This window comes from Amblyomma maculatum, chromosome 1 (genome assembly GCF_055883805.1).
Source record: "Amblyomma maculatum isolate TAMU_Amacu chromosome 1, ASM5588380v1, whole genome shotgun sequence".
In the NCBI taxonomy this organism is placed as follows: Eukaryota; Metazoa; Arthropoda; class Arachnida; order Ixodida; family Ixodidae; genus Amblyomma; species Amblyomma maculatum.
This window is the reverse complement of record NC_139344.1, coordinates 415,383,943-415,400,684: the sequence shown is the minus strand read 5'-3', so window position 1 is coordinate 415,400,684 and position 16,742 is coordinate 415,383,943. Positions and strand designations below refer to the sequence as shown.

General features: G+C 40.3%; 1 protein-coding gene across 2 annotated transcripts; it reads left to right on the top strand.

Moving 5' to 3' along the window:
• The first annotated feature begins 2,249 nt into the window (after positions 1 to 2,249).
• On the top strand, positions 2,250 to 15,963 carry LOC146208982 (procathepsin L-like). Of its 2 annotated transcripts, none has more exons than XM_084587347.1 (7): positions 2,250 to 2,361; positions 3,344 to 3,486; positions 6,411 to 6,599; positions 9,942 to 10,133; positions 12,270 to 12,435; positions 15,462 to 15,567; positions 15,864 to 15,963. In XM_084587347.1, exons 1-7 carry the CDS (start codon positions 2,256 to 2,258, stop codon positions 15,961 to 15,963), a joined length of 1,002 nt encoding a protein of 333 aa, XP_084443473.1. In that variant the 5' UTR covers positions 2,250 to 2,255. The 2 variants fall into 2 exon arrangements, with proteins under 2 accessions (XP_084443473.1, XP_084443472.1); XM_084587346.1 differs by having other exon boundaries at positions 2,256 to 2,361; positions 9,942 to 10,155; positions 12,274 to 12,435.
• The last annotated feature ends 779 nt before the right edge of the window (positions 15,964 to 16,742 follow it).

Genomic DNA, 16,742 nt, shown 5'->3' with positions numbered 1-16,742 from the left:
TGTCTTTCTCCGTATCTGTCCTCGTCCCTGTGGTGCCACAACAAGATGAATACTTACCAACTTGCCAAGTTTTCTACTCTCGTTCAATATAAAAATGGTTCCTCTATTAAGCACGTCCTTATAGTCTGTTTGCGAGCCTTTCTATATCAAGGCTCACTTTTGTTGTTTTTGTGCAGATGAGGTTCGGCCAGGTTTTTGTTTTCAGTGCGTTCTACCCTACTGATGGCCAGCACCATGGTAGTAGAATCTCTTACTCATTCGATTGCTCGATATGTTTTTTCTGTTTCTGTAGGCGAACAATGTGTACTGAAATAATCATTTGAGTGACAGCTTGTTTTTGATAGTACAAAATATTATCCCTTCACTAGGTTTTCAATTATGTGTTAGGAAACACACGCTAACCTTGTCAACACGTTTGCTGAAGATTGATAAGGAATCAATACACATCGCTGTTGGGGCTTACCACGTGAGCCTCATATATTGTTTGCTCATTAAGGTGATTATCTTAAGCATGTTTACCGGTAATAAAGTCAGACGCACACATTACACAAATAATGCCAAAATCTCAACAGAATATTTAAAATGATTCAAAATTATTATATTCCTATCAAAGCGTTTTAAAATGTGTTCTTGATGCCAGTAAAGCCACCATTATTGAATGTTAGGAAGAGCGGAAACTTAAAAAGGTTCAGCGATACCGATAGTCACAGTCCTGTCTTGGCTTGGATGACGCACACTATACGTGTCTGACCTCTTGTCCTCGACATCTTCTGACGCATGCTTTGCATCCGTAACGCCATCAGGATTGAGCTTTTGATTTAATAGTCGCTGCATCACATAATACCTGAGCTCTTCATTAAGATGTCCGCAATTTTTTGTTTACAACGAGGGCAGGAACGCTCAGAATTGGGACGTGATAAGAAAAATCCATGTACAGACAGTTATCAGCGGTGTTTGACCAGTACTTCATACACATTTTGCTATCTCGTGACAAACATCTAGTTGTGTCAGCTTACCTGTGAACAGTCACGCGTAGACACACCGCATGAGCAATCCCGGAAGTGTCGGAAAAACACAACGAAACAATAGGAACACCTCCAGCTTAGTCAATCTAGAGCATTTCGAGAGCTTCGGAATAGAGATGCCCCAAAATTCTTCCAGCAGAATCTAGATAAGACGCCACTAGACACACCAGGCCTCCTTTAAAAGACGGAACAAAATCTTGCCTGGTGCGGTCCAAGGGGAATACAACACTCTGCAGGCCGGTACGTGACATAAAGTCCCGTCAGAGATTTGCATGTTCATTTAAATTGACGTTGTCTACATCAGCAATTTTTAGAAAAATGTTTTTCAGTACAAGCTTTCCGACCTCTCTTTAGGCGGAAAGGAAACATGGACAAGTTGACGGTTCCCTAGCAACGCAGCGCTAAACAGACACGGACACATTTCCTGTCCTTTCTGTCTCACATGTCCGTGTCTGTTTAGCTTGTGTGGCAAGTGAACCATTTTTTAGTGGTTGCACTTGGTAAACACTTATGCATGATGGTTTTGTAGAATTATAAATAGAATGTAATTTTGTATACGCAATATTCAACTCTAGATACATTTATCCTATAGCACCCTGTATTCGTGCGTTCAATTTTAACTTCAAATATTTCTGTTCTAACTTATGAGAGAAGTATTCACTAAATACCTATACAGTACTATAGCTGTTTACATTATAGTGCTCACGACAATTGACACAACGTGAGTGTTTTAGAGTAACTCTTACAGCACGTAAACATGAGATATAGCTCAATAATGGGGCATTATAGCGTCTAGACTTTGTAGGTGTTGCTATAGTAACTGTAATGCTGCTGCTGTGAAAATAATATTGGCGGCAAAACAAATCCTACGTCCGTGGAAAAAGAAGCGTTACTAAAGAATTACGGTGCCTTTTGAAGTATATTATCGATACGTACAGACCGCATTTTGCGTCCTGTATACGTTACTGAGAGGCTAAAGCTTTGACGCGCCTCTTTTCTATTCTTTCGCAACCCAGCACATTACTTTACGCTGCTTGGTAGGGAGGATAAAGGTCTTGTCGGAGGTAGGTCTGACATAGCTTTTCAAGCACACTTCTTTTTAGCACGGTTCACAATCTAAATTATAAGGAGACAGGTTTTGAAAACAATGCAAACGTCACTCGCCTTTAGGAGTGTATGAAAACCTCAAAAACCCGCTCTTTTTTTTTACAGGCGTAGTTGCTGTTCAACATGATCCTACACTGGCTGATTCTTTCTGCTGCGCTTGCTGTTGCATTCGCTGCGACAGCAGGAGATGTTCTACTATCTGAATGGGAGACGTTTAAGGCAAAGCACGGTGGGATTTTTCTGACTTTTGCCAGATGTCATCCATTCCTGCAAAGGCACTATTTGTGCTTAATGCAAGGCTCCTTGGCTTTCTTATTTCCTAACCACCATTGTAAACACTCATATTTGAGTGCATGGCCGATATTCGCTGTCTTGCGTCGGATTCAAGAGAACGACTATCCCAAACCAATATTGTGTATAGTTATGCTATTGATTTTTAATCCCGACTGCAATAATGCTGGAAACTGAAAATCCTCGCCACGCGTTAAACGCAGTAAGCGAAGAAGCTTGCAATGAAATGCATTTAATATTAACGTGCTTTTAGCATGGAATGACAACCTAACATTGAGCAGGCAAAAAGCTCTTAAAGTATTTAAATGTTTGTATTATCGATTTCCGCGAGTTATATGGTGGTGCCAAACGACGACACAAATTGATAACTAACCACTGGAGCGGGTGTGAGATGCTTAATGCGTTTAAATTTCAGCATCTGCATTTGTATTAGATCTATAGGTGGGCTGTAATGCACGCGTCGTGGTGTGGCGAGTTCATGTTTTTTTACTAACGAGTTGTTACGCTTCCGGTCCGAAATCATGGCAGGCTATCATTACGTTTAGCAAGATATGACTCTATGTGCACCAGTCTTCACGGCTAAATGCCCACAGTGTGTTCACCGGAGCCAGTCAGTGAATACTCATAAACATGATAAGTGGCCTTATCTCACGTCGCAAACAAACCGCATGAAAACAAAATGCGCCTGTAACAGGGTGCTCTTAATGTACTGTAATTAAGTGAACTTATTAGCTTCCTCCTTTCTAGTGCAATGGCAAAATACTGCTGAATATACGTGTTCTTTATCGGGAACAGATTTTCTGTTCTGGACCAAGGATGCTAAAAATATTTCAAATGAATGATCTATTGTTCATGTTTTCCTGGTTATCACGCTATATTCAATTACCGACGCTCAATTACCTGAAATGATTTTTTTCTAGGCAGAAAATACACATCTCCCTCTGAAGAAGTTCTAAGGTACAAGATATTCGTAGATAACAGCTTATTCATCTCACGGCACAATGAAAAGTTTGCAAAGGGCACAGTATCTTACAGCATGGGCATGAATCATTTTGGAGACATGGTGAGTATAGTTATAGCATATACTGATTGACTATTGCCTCGTAACTTACGTTGTTTCGGGCAGAAGTAAATTACTGCCATACAGAGGCGCTTTTAATGACAATACACCTTCGTTGTCTTCCGGTCCATTGAAAAAAAAAATCTCTTTTAATGTTTGATTCGTCATATGAGCACGTTGAGAAAGTAAATAATATGTTCGCGTTTCCCAGTAATATTGTATTTCCTCGCGAAGCCTATATGTTTACTTTGTAAAAAAACCCTCATTGACCTCATAATGTAAAACTAGAGGAGGCGGCCTGCGTGAGAGGATTCTTAGGTGTGTTAAAATGATGAGCCTACAATCGATTAATCTTAAATTGCTGAGCCCTGAAAGTAAACGCAACCCGTGCAAATTCGCGAGCCAACGTGAAAATTTGACTGTATGACTCGCTTTGCTATCAATAAAACACCAACAAAATATAAACTGACAGCTCTTGTTCTTCAAAGATTCATCACTGTACACTGTCTTGAATACTCAGCATTCAATGTACTCTTACAAATATTGTAAACAGTGTTTTTCACCAGTTAAAGAAATTTTTTTACTACTATATTTTTAGCCCAGGCATAACATTTAGAATTTAGGAAAGTGAGAGCTCCAAATTCATTTTATTAGCCTAAGATTCCTTACATGCGCTTAAATCGCCGCACGCAGAGAGTGTGCCGTACATTGGTGTTCAGGGTCTGGTGATTGGTCGGATATTGCGAGCGGGTGACGTAATAAAAAATATCATATTAACTTAGGCTGACTTGGTTTCTTCACGCCTGTTGCCATCGCGTAGTACAATGACATGCTTGCACTATACATCCACTACGTTTCGGACACCGCATCTTGGATGCGACCCCACAAGCCTCCGCTTAGCTGCCGAAAGCTACTGCCTATGAAGGAGTTGTATTAAAGCTCCGTATTTTAGCGAAATGATTTGGCTAGTGCACAGTCAACACCTTTGGCCTTTAGCAGCTGGGGTTTGTTATATTCTAGATAGAAAAATGCCTCAAATGAGTTGGTGGGTAATTACAGCATTAGTATTTTCAAACTAACGAAGTAATGATTGGCTGAAGGAAAATTCAGTATCGAAATTATCGTTAAAGCTTTTCTGTGGGCCACAGGCAAGATACCTGAAGAGAGATTATGTGCAACAAGATAATTGAGAGGTGCTGTTTCCAAATATTTAGAAAAGAAAGCTGTTGCTTTGATTGCTGGAGCTTTCCACTCTGTATTATACCCCATCACAAGAACCGTATGAGCGACACACATGCAGAACGCAGAAATAGACGATCTCCTACAAGCACATAAGCTTATGTAAGGGCATGAAAAGAACCACTTGGAGGAAGACAAAAGAGAAGCCTTTATTCCATTCGATTGCTTTCCACTTACTAATTCACAGTTCCGTTGAATTGAACACATTTTCCTCAAGCCCAAGGTGGTCTCCCGGGCTAAAAGCTGCTCAAGCATCATCGCAGCAGCTGTTTACAATGCTATGCGTAAATGTTGGCACCAATAAGAACATAAAATTGATAGAAGATTGAAAAATATCCACTTTAGCACAAAACCTTTCAATGAAATTATTTGTCAAAGCAATAACAAGGAAAACTAAGTAGGTGTCTCCTAAAGCGCAAACGAGACAACCAATCTATATACAAAACTAATTTTATGCAAAAATAAAATTTATAAAAAATATAGGTATCTGTCTACTATTCAAATCAACTTTGAGTGTGTATTTGTGAGTAGTTATGGGAGATCATGGGTGAATATAGCTTGGTGTTTAAGAATGTACGATGGAATCTGATTAGAAAGTCACTCCAACACTTTAAGCAGTGGTCAGTATGACAAACCAACCCCTGCACGGCTGTGTTAATTATCCCCATCTGGCACCTAAATAACTTCCATATCCCACTTATCGTAAGAATGTCAATACTGAGAACACAGGACCGATAGCATGAGATGACTACGTCGTTTGCAACAATTTTGGAATGCATGTGCAATAAGATATTTGCCCCCCAAACTTCAATTCAGTTTGTGCGATTATGCAACCAGCGCTTTTGCAGTCCACGAGGAACTACTCCACAATGTGGCACCGCTGTTGTGTCGGAAATTTCTTCCATTCCAATAGCCTAGAAGAAAAGCAAAACGCTTATTAGGCACATAAACCCAGAGCATGAGGTTGCGCGCCTTTAACGTCACCTCCTTATTAAATGAGATTCTCATTTTGTATTATCATGTCTATCTCTTTTGTTTGTTCCGACAGTGAGCTTTTTTTCTGTTAATGTTATTTGCATATGCTAGTGATTTCACCTCATAAACAATTTTTTTATTGCTTCCTCTATGAAATATACGTATGATCCTGCTAATATATTACATTGTCTGTAGTTGGTTGGTTGGTTCACAGGAAGGGAAAGGCGCAGTATCTGTCACACCTGCTCTATGGACACCTGAACCGTACCGTAAGGGAAGGGATGAAGGTGGGAGTGACAGTGGAAAGAGAGAAAGGGGAGCCGTAGTGGAGGGCTACGAAGTAATTTTGACCCCTTGGGGATCTTTAACGTGCGCTGACATCGCACACACACGGACGCCTCTTCGTTTCGCCTCCATCGAAACGCAGCCGCCGAGGTCGGGTTCGAACACGGGTATTCCGGCACAGTAGTCGGGCGTCTTACCACTGCACCACCCCGGCGGGGCGACATGGTCTGTAGTATTTTTTTTTTCAAATGGTCTGTAGTATTTGAAAAAAAAAATGAATGAACTTGTGATGCATTATTTCAATCAGCCTGTAGCAGATGCTCTTGAAGTACACTGACACATGCCTAAATAAGGTACATAAACTTGATATGTACAGCTAAAATTAGTTGAGTCTTTTTATGTTATTTAGAGGCGTTTTTGTTTCGCAGCTCCATCACGAGTTTTTGAAGGCCACCAGCTGCTTGAAAGACAACACCGGCAGCCACGGCTCCGTGTATTTGCCTCCAGAAAACATTGGTTTGGGTGACCTTCCCGAGTCGGTGGACTGGCGCGAGAAAGGCTACGTCACTTCTGTGAAGAATCAAGGCAGATGCGGTTCCTGCTGGGCTTTCAGTACGGTGAGTAGATATTTAGCACGGCGCGGCACGAACCAAGTCTCACATAAAAATCAATCAATCAATCTTTTAATGTGCGCAGGAAGAACTATATGCCCTTTGTGCTGAAGCACAAATAAGAATAAAAATGCACACGCAATGTTTACATACTTACAGATAGAAGAAATAAATAACGCACGGAATGGAATTTAGAAAAATAAGTCACAGAAAGGACGAAATGAATGTGTAACATTTCGTGGAAAGCACATCATAAGAAAGCAATAAATAGATTTAAAAAAAATGAACAGTCATTGATTATAGCCATAGAGAAGTGCGCAAAAATTAAGCAACCATTCAAGGTGCTACAAATATGTACTAGCTAAAACACAAACTAGAAATACAGTTAAATACAATAACGGGATGCAATTGAACGCGGGACAGTCAGATTGAAATATGAGGTTTTAAATTTAAAATATAAATAAGAAGCAGATAAAAAGAGTTAATAACACCGACAGCATTAAACAGGAGAAAAGGTAAAAGCAAAGTAAATACAATATATAGGCTGGAAAATTGAATTTTTATGTGATAAAACACTATTTAGATTAAAACACAATTAAAATCCAATATAAATGAAAGAAGCGAGCTTCGGAATATGTGAAGGGGAGGACAAGAATAAATAAACAACATGTGTACTATCCAGATATGAGTGAGAATGCTGAAGCGAATAAACTTGAAACGACATAAATTCCTTCATGCTCTTTCGCGGAACGCGCAGTAGAAAGTATTCTGTGAGCTGACGGCGCAGAATTTGACTATGAAATAAGGCGTACACGAAACTTATATCTGCCCTGTCGCAACGACAATTAGGAGAAGGAAAATTGGATGGCTTACTAACAATATTATAATTGATAATAACAATAATAATAAACATTTCCGAGAACACGGAAAATCTGCTCTGCGGAAATGCTTCAGCCTGAACGTTGCTGTGTTGTCAGCGATATGCTTCAGCAGGATACTGTGAGTGACAGATACTGCGTCTTCCCTTTCATGTAACGGAGTGGCGTCTGTGGGCTGTACAATGTCAGTGCACGTTAAAGAACCCCAGGTGGTCGAAAGTTTCGGAGTTCTCCACGACGGAGTCTCTCATAACCTTAGTCGCTTTGAGACGTTAAACCCACAAACCAAACCAAACCAAACCTTTCATGTAAATTAAGTATAGAACGCCGGCAAAATTTGATGCGTTGTATGGAACGCTGGTTATGATTGACAAAAGTCACGCGATATACCGTGTGCCGGGGCAATGCCCAGGGTTCAGCATTTCTTCAATGTTATTTCTGTAGTGCTCTCAGAATTTTTCAGATTGTGGTTAGTTTACTACCACTCTTTACACACATTCTAACCGTTCCCGTTATTAGTGCACGCAAATCGCGGCGTTTCTCTATCGTTTAGGTTCAAAAATATCAAATTTTGCGCCACCGGACGTTAGGCTTATGTCACCCGATGCCGAGTACTACGTTACTCGATTTGGACGTCGCCATTATTCCTCCCCACTAAATCGACGTCTAAATGTTAACTGGCTGTAATTATCTACCTAATTATCCCACATGCACCAAATTGCTTCCCTGGCGAGATTTTTTGATCTTGTAACTAACGTAACCGTTCATTTTCTTATAACCTGCTTCGTTCGAACGTAACCGTGATGACGATTCTGGTGATACAAAACTGCCGACAAACCTACTTAATGCGTACCCATTAATAATATAATAATTGCTTTAAGAAAGGCAAAGTTGTACAATGTGGCACATGTTTTGTAGACACCTGAACCGCACCGTGAGGGGAAGAAGGAAAGTGGAAGTTAAAGTTGAAAGAGACAAATAGGTGCCATAGTGGAGGGCAACGGACACTACGATTACCTAGGGATCTTTAACGTGCACTGACATCGCACAGCACATGAATACCCCTCCGCTTCTCTTCCACGAAAAAGTAAAAAAAAGTAGAAAACAATTATTACTTTAATTGCACGTTAGAAAAAAAATGAATTGATGGTAGCTTCTAGATAATCGACCCTAGATTCTGGGCATGCGGTCTACAGGGGAATACTTAATGAACTGTGCCCATATTCCGAGTTTGCGTCGTTATCGAAAGTGTCGCTATCTCCCCGACCTCGAGTAATCTGATTGGTGGAAACCCCGGAATATGATGTGGCCACCTCTTCCGCTTCCGTATTGGCAACACCCAGTTCTGGCGTTTCGACCAATCAGATGACTCGAGGTCACGTGAGATAGCGACACTTCGATAACGACAAAAACTCTGGTTACGGGCCCTGCTCTGTCGCTTACAGGAAAGAAGCTGCCTGTACGGGGCGCACCTTGCTGTAAGAAATAAAAAGAAACTAGTAAGCAGTGACGCCAGAATTACGTATAATTAACATAATAACGTCATAATTATTTCAAGGCATGATTGTGATATTCTTTGGCATATGAATAACATTGAGCTAGGCACAAGATTCTGGCATATATCATATTCCATCCTTGAACGACACTCTTTAAGAGTTATTGAATTGTAGTTCCACTTGTACAGGCGCAAAATAGTTGGAAAGAAAGAATGTTTTAGTTTACTAAATAATGTCTTCCCACTTTTGGAAGATTCACTTGCTCTGCGCTGCGTGAGTTCATTTGATTTCAATGCCTCCAGTGCAGAGGGCATAACATTAATGTCAAGTTACCAGCGGAACACTCAATCGAATTGAAAGCAGCAGCTCTCATGCGTTTATGACCTGTCTAATTAAAGCAGAACAGACACACTTTTCTTATGCTGACAGTAGTATTCGGGACTGTTGCGAGAAGAAAATGATAAAGCTTGTTTATTTCCACTTTAATGCCTTTAAGCCTCACCACGAGGTGGTAGGTGTCACTCCACTTTTGGGCGAAGCGTGGTTTAAACACTGCCATTTTTTTACAGCCGCTGAAGACCATAAAGAAAATCAAGATTGTAGCCAAGGGGCCGATTTGTACTTCTACCGCTCGTTAAAACAATCATGGAATTTTTCCAGCCACGTCTATTGCTTCACAGCCGACAAGAGCGCAGCAAACATGGGCTGTTGTTGAAGGGTATAGGCAAGAGACGAGCTGATATATATCTGCCCGCAAGAGGTGTCTGTGTTTCCTACGCTCTTGTCCATTGTGAATGCCGATCAATTTGCGCAAATGTTTATCTATTTTGTTGATTTACTTGCCAAATGTTTTCTCATGAACCATTTAATAGACTCTATTTAGAAACTGTTCATCATAGCTAGCATAATGCGCTCTATGGCATCTGGTTTGCCTTCGTATGCTAATAACGTTTATATTGTTTTCATTACTGTAGACAGGGTCTCTGGAAGGTCAACATTTCAGGAAAACGGGTAAGCTGGTCTCTTTAAGCGAGCAAAATCTCGTCGACTGCTCAAAAGCGTACGGCAACAATGGGTGCAACGGTGGTGCTATGGAAAATGCCTTTGCTTATATCAAGGCCAATGGAGGCATTGACACCGAGAAAAGCTACCCATACAAAGGCATCGTAAGTATCGATTACGAAGAAAGTAAGAATGCATAGGATCATTTTGTGGACTGGTTGTGCAGATGATACAACCGGCTGATGAAACTATGATTCATTGACACTCTTTCTTTTTCAGTGCTGCGCATCTCAAGGCACAGAATTATGATAAGCATGCCGTATTCAGTGTGGCATGGTTCGAAATTATGAAAATAGTTCCCTTTTCAAAGCCGTGCTCAGTACGCAGTGCGCAGTACATTAGTGAAGCGTTCGAGAAATATATATATACCCATAATATAATTCATTGTGAATCGCTGTACCAACCTGAAAACATGAACGGTAATCCACACAGGAGCGGTTTATTAGCAAAAGGCAGAGTGGTCTGCATAACATACATTTATATTCCAAAGGCTATATATTCCTCTACAAGGCTGCCATTTATGTTGGGTGTTGAACCTCTGTGTACGCGCCCAGTGGCGGCCCCTATGCTCTCATTGCTGACTTTGCTGATATTTGCTCCATATATCCGCTGCCTTTGGCAGCTTTGTGCTGTTAACTTATGAGCACAATTGGGTCCACGGTGACCGACATAATATCCATTTAAAAAAAATCAAGGGCCTAAAAAGAAATGTCTCCAAAGTCTGGTACCTTAGGAGCACTGAAGAAGGAATAATCTGCTAGCAACCTGTCTGCCAGGCAGCGTTGCTTTACGAAATTCTCCCATAGTTCATGCAAAAGCATTCAAGAAAGTTTGGAACCACATCCGGAGTTGCCGGGATCCTATCCAGAAAATAGTCGTGCATGGCAATGCCGTCACATTGCCAAAAGAAATGGCGGTACATTTTAAATCCTATTTTCATTCTGTGTTCCCCACTAACTGTGATGAAGATGTGAACAATCGATGGGATTCTTCCAACGAACATATTGGGTTTTTCTCTAATGAGGGGGTTGTGAAGATGCTCGTTAGACTCGATCTTAAGAGTTCTTCTGGCCCTGGTATATATTTCAGCTTCAGAAAATTTCAGGAATGCCTTTGGCAATATGTTTAACCACTGCGTTTTATTTTAACTGTATGAAAAAACAGCGCAAAAGACAAACACCAGAGCAAAGAAACACAAGACGAGCGTCTTGTTCCACCAACAAGAGTTGGTGGAACGATATGTTCCAACAACTCTCCCGTTTGGCAATACTATTGTTTTTTGACTGGTTGTATTTTGCAATATTTTTAATGGTGACATAATCAAAATGGCTTGTGTATGTGCCAATTCATCCAATTCTTGCTTCCAGGTTATTTGTAGAAGTGTAATCTGGTGCATGATATGAAACAATATTTCCTTTTCTTTGTTATTTCTTCTTTACACTCATTTTGTCGATCATGCTTGGACAAAAAAGGTCTGCAGTGTCATGTACATAGACAAAAATATGCGGCGAACGCAGGCGGTGCTCTTACCATGCGATGAAAGCGAAACATTCATATGGAGCTAAACTCGTGCATACGTTATGCGTGTTAGTAGCGTTAGGTCGTTTCATATAGGCATTGCGGCTACGGGTCTAGGTCTGTTTTTGCGCATTCATCAGAATTCTGCTCGTTGTAATGTATGTTTAAGACAAAACCAGCGCTTTAAAATTATGCTAATTGCTAGACGTACCCTTTCGGCAAAGATGTGAAAATCTTCCTGATAAACCTGAGAACTTTAGATGCATTAGGTGCGTTATGTTGGTCCTCATTAAGCGAAATAATAATTGCGAAAATTTTCATATTCCGAAGAACGGCGACGCTTGTTCGTTTCAACTTCCCTTTCTTTGTGATATGCCTAACCTCCACGTCGACCAATTGCGCTGAGTGACACTTGAAGCTGCCTAAATTGTTAGGAATCGTAAAGTCAGGTTAGGTGTGAAGGAAGATTATATTTTTGATGTCATGTTTACTCTGGATCATCAGAAAGAAAATTTATTTAAGGTACTCTTGCAATAAAACTTAAGATGCAGGTTCCTGAATTTCAGGGCCACTGCTCTCTTGCTTAATATTAACGGTTACAATAACAAATTTGTTAGTAAAACAGACTGCCATTTTGTAAAGCCTTTATGATAATAAATATAGCCGCAACAGTAGAGTAAAGTCATTTTGTATATTATCTGTAAATATTCCTCCATGCGCAGGAAGAAGATTGCAAGTTCAATAAGACTGACGTTGGAGCCACAGTAACAGGAACAGTTATTGTAAAGGAGGGCTCAGAAGATGATTTAAAGAAAGCTGTGGCGACAGTAGGTCCTGTGTCCGTGGGAATCGATGCCAGCCAACGTTCGTTCCAGTTTTACAAACACGGTGCGTGCCGTATAATCTCTGCTAACGTGTACATCTGCATGCTGTCTACAGCCTGTCGAGAATACAAGATTTTATTATAGCGCTTTCTAATCTTGGTGAAGAGGTGATGATGTAGAAGAAAATTCGTCGCGTGTTGTGCAGCAGAGGGCTGATGAGATTATATTGAAGCAGGTGCTTCGGATTTTCTTTAACAACTTAAACGCTCCTGACATTACTGCAGCATAAATTGTGTTATAGCTCATCAAAGAAACGGCTTGTAGCTTCATATCAAATGATACTATGTTTTAGTGAAAGATTTAATAACTTAGCAAAACATAATTTAAAGCACTGCCGTGCTATGCTTTTATTAGGAGCTTTTACACCTATGACATAGTTCAGGAAGCAACTACTGCAACCGCATGAAAAATGTGGTATACTATACGGCCCACGGTAATAGAAGACATCATTGGCATACAGGTCGATAGCAAGGAGAAGATAATACCACATAACAAACATCATACTGGCTCCGCACAACGGAGAAAATAGAAGCTAGGACCTAATCTCGCCTGCTTACGCTCATTCTTCAAAACGCCCTACACCACGTACGTTATTTACGGTTTGAAGTCCGAAAATTTTTAGCGGCATAACTCAACTTCAAAATCAGCACAGTAACTACTTAGACAGTGCTGGCTGTGGATAATCTCTTTTTCGTTTCTTCCTATGCATCTGCCGCTTAACTATATATCTATATATCTTTCTTATTACCGTTCACTTATTTCGGAAAAAAATGACAGCAGTTTAGGCATAGCGAAGCTCAAGTTTTACTCTCGACATTTAGAAGTGCTTTTGCACTACATAGGCTTATTAAGGCTTTCTAGGCCAACTTATACAAGTTAGGCTTACAGGTGTATTTAGACATATAAAACCTAGCTGAGCAAAATCAAGAGCAATTATTCTTAAGAAGATGTAATTAGGGTAATTTGCCTTCATTTTAGAAAAGTACTTATGTTGCCTTACAGGCATGTAGTACCCTTAGCTCATATGTTAAACAAAAGTGAAGATATTCCGCTCAATAAAGCTGGGGAAAGTGTAATCACGCCAATGTGTTAACACTTCCTTTTCTAACCTGTATATCACACATATTGCATGGGTGTTAATTACGTCTAATAAGCTTTGATCTTGACTTTGGCGATGGTGAGCCATGGTGGTCAAGCTGACTCGAAACAAGGCATAGTGTAATCACATGAAGCGACAATAGGTTTGATTGCTGCCATAGAAACACTCGGTCAGGCGGACGGATCATGAAGCTAGCGAAAACCTTTGGTGTTTTGCTACGAGTACTATAGCAGTATATATTAAAAAATCAAAGAGCCTGGTTTGGCTTAGTTTTATTCAGCAAATTTAATATGCTAACAATAAAGCCTTGGGGAAACTGCTTTTCTGGTGTGCAGAATATCTCATCATAGAATATCCTTGCATTGTATGAGGCTCTTGTATGCACAAGAGTCATCAATTAACAAACTGCAGAGAGTTCACAACACAGCAGTAAGGTTTGTCTTGAGCAGGTGCGAACGAAGGGACAGTTCTACAGCAATTAAGAAATTACCTGCAACGCGATAAGCTTGCTGCTCGTAGAGTTAACTTGAGAATAAAGTTCGTGTACCGGATATTTGACGGAAAAGCCTGGAAATTGCGGAAGTCACTTTAAATAAACGGGTTCGCCGCTGCTAAGCCGAATGTGGAGTGATAGCATTAACTACGGGTGAGCGATGGTTCTTCTTCTTCTTCCCCTCTTCTTCTTCTTCTTCTTCTTCTTCTCCTTCTTCGCGTTTTCTACTGTGCTACAATAATGCGGTGCTACGGTAACACGCCGATGGCTTGAAAACCTAGCGCAGTGTAGCTTTCTCTACAAAAGCCTATCTAGATTTCTATACGGCAGGATCACTCTTGTAAAATTCGCGAGTACCGCGCCAGGACGGACTTGTTTGTGAACCCATTTTTTGTTATAACTGTGCAGAAGTAAAATCGGCTTTCGGGAAGGCAAGTCTGCTCTTAGAACAAACATATATATTTTGGCAAACTTTAAACACCTTCTGTAACGCCTGATTCTTGCATAAAGAATAAAAAATCTAAGGCCAACACACCTATACCCAGATTGAAGCCAATATAAGACAGATGGAACGTTTTCTATTCTCGAAATAATGCAGCATTTAAAAAACAGGCATGAATATAGAGCATGCCATAAAATCCGTTGTAAACGCTACCTTCATAACCCTGAATTTCTGTGGTTGAGGGTGCTCCGATTTCTCACGACGTTAATTATTGTATTCACTGCAATTTCTATTGTGCTTTATTCAAGAAGTGCTTCAGATTGAGCTAGTTGGAACATCTCACAAATGCTGCGCTGCTTAGTTTTACACGGGCAGAGGAACTGGACAAACGCTGCGCATGTGGTGTCCCCTTCTTGTCTGTGTCCATTTCCGTGTTGCGCCGCCGTTCAATTCCGTAATCATTTCCTACGACAAGAACACTTTTCATGAGCAATCTCTAGCAAGCTATAAAGAACCGCAATAGCGAATTAGAATTGTTTTACAGTGTCGTGCCTGCTTCCTTCCGAGAGCAACACGTGTATATAGATACATAAAGGACATTTCCCCTTTCGCATAAGAGGTACGAAATACCGCAGGTTTCACTGTTAGTGAGTGCAAATGGCTCATATATTAAGATAATATGCTCATATTCTATTAACTTCCCATGATCACGGAAACTCATTTTATATTTCGAAATGAACTGAACGCACTTTGCCGGAAAAAGTTTCTGTATAAAGACAGGAGCACACAATTCGCTTCACATGATCCTCTTTCAAGGCGAATCAGCCGGTCCAGTTAATTTTGGTAGATATATTGAAGAAAGGCATACGCGTGAATTTACCATTGCCAAACAGTTTTAGTTAGTTTTAATAAACCGCCTCAAGAACATTTGGTAGTTAGCGTGTGATAATAACATTGAATTAAAACGCTTCTTGATATTGGTGCTTTACGTTCCAGGTGTATATGACGAGCCAGCATGCAGTAGCGACAAACTAGACCATGGCGTCCTTGTTGCTGGCTATGGCGTTGAAAACGGAACCAAGTACTGGCTCGTCAAAAACAGGTGCCCGCTACTCAATTCTTATATGCTATTGTGGATAGTTTTTTTTTTTTTTTCACTTTTCAAAGTACACAAAAGAGACAACAGGATTTAACGGCAAATTTTTTAATATTTGTCATTCACATTTCTCTGGTCACATTTCAGCTTATATCTATATACATATATGTGGTTTCAAATATTTATTGTTTGATTATTGGACGTCGCAGCTCTTTTCTAAAACAGAGATTTAAATGAGAGACAACTTTTTAAAATATATTTTGAGTAGCAAATGTATTTAACCTTTTTCTTCCATTTTGCAGCTGGGCCGAAGACTGGGGCAACAAAGGTTACATATACATGTCTCGAGACAAGAACAACCAGTGCGGCATCGCCACAGATGCCTCGTACCCTCTAGTGTAACACCACTACTAGGAAATAAATAATTGGATTATCAAAGCTGGGCATCTGAAAGGACATTCACGTTGCTTCGGTAATTGGTGAATGATACCAGATATTCTTCAAAAAAACAGATCGCATTCTCTGAGCGACATCAATGCAGAGGCTTCGTGCCCTATATAACAAGTAAAACCTCCCAGTAATTGCTCTTTCGATGTTCCTCTTCTACGTTGATTGAAGCGAACAGCTTTTGTTATTCAAAGTTTTGAGATAACAGTGTTAACCTTTGTTCCTTGCGATATACGGGATTATTCATGTGAAGGAACCTGTAAGTTCAAAGAACATTTGCGAAATTATCACCAGCATTTTTGTATTTAACACAAGTGAGTGTGTTGAGAATGTACACCTCACTGCAAAGTTTAGCGCAGAAAAACGTTGTGGAAAGAATATGGTATTTTCTGGTTTGAGAATACATGGTTTTATCCCACGTGTCCAGGAAGTTTAGAGAAGGAAATTCGGAAGTTGAATTGCTTCAAAAAAAAGGGAGATTTTAAATGTGACTTGGCGCAAATACCAGGCAACGTTTAACTTTAAGCTTGAACCCCAAATATTAATACGCAATCGTAGCACAAATCTTGATGTGAATGACCACGCAACAGTCATGTAACAAGCTTGTTTCCTAGCCCTACAGGCTTGCCGTACGTGTCCAAGTCGGTAACGAATCTGACTCCCAACATTTTGCTTCTGGATTTCAATCCCTTATAAACTTGACACTTTTACCAAATCAGTGATTAAATGAAATG

Coding starts and splice junctions, on each gene's coding strand:
- LOC146208982 (XM_084587346.1), top strand. CDS start 2,256: ATGATCCTACACTGGCTGATTCTTTCTGCTGCGCTTGCTGTTGCATTC. Junction 2,362..3,343: donor GACGTTTAAGGCAAAGCACG/GTGGGATTTTTC, acceptor ATTTTTTTCTAG/GCAGAAAATACACATCTCCC. Junction 15,568..15,863: donor TACTGGCTCGTCAAAAACAG/GTGCCCGCTACT, acceptor TCCATTTTGCAG/CTGGGCCGAAGACTGGGGCA.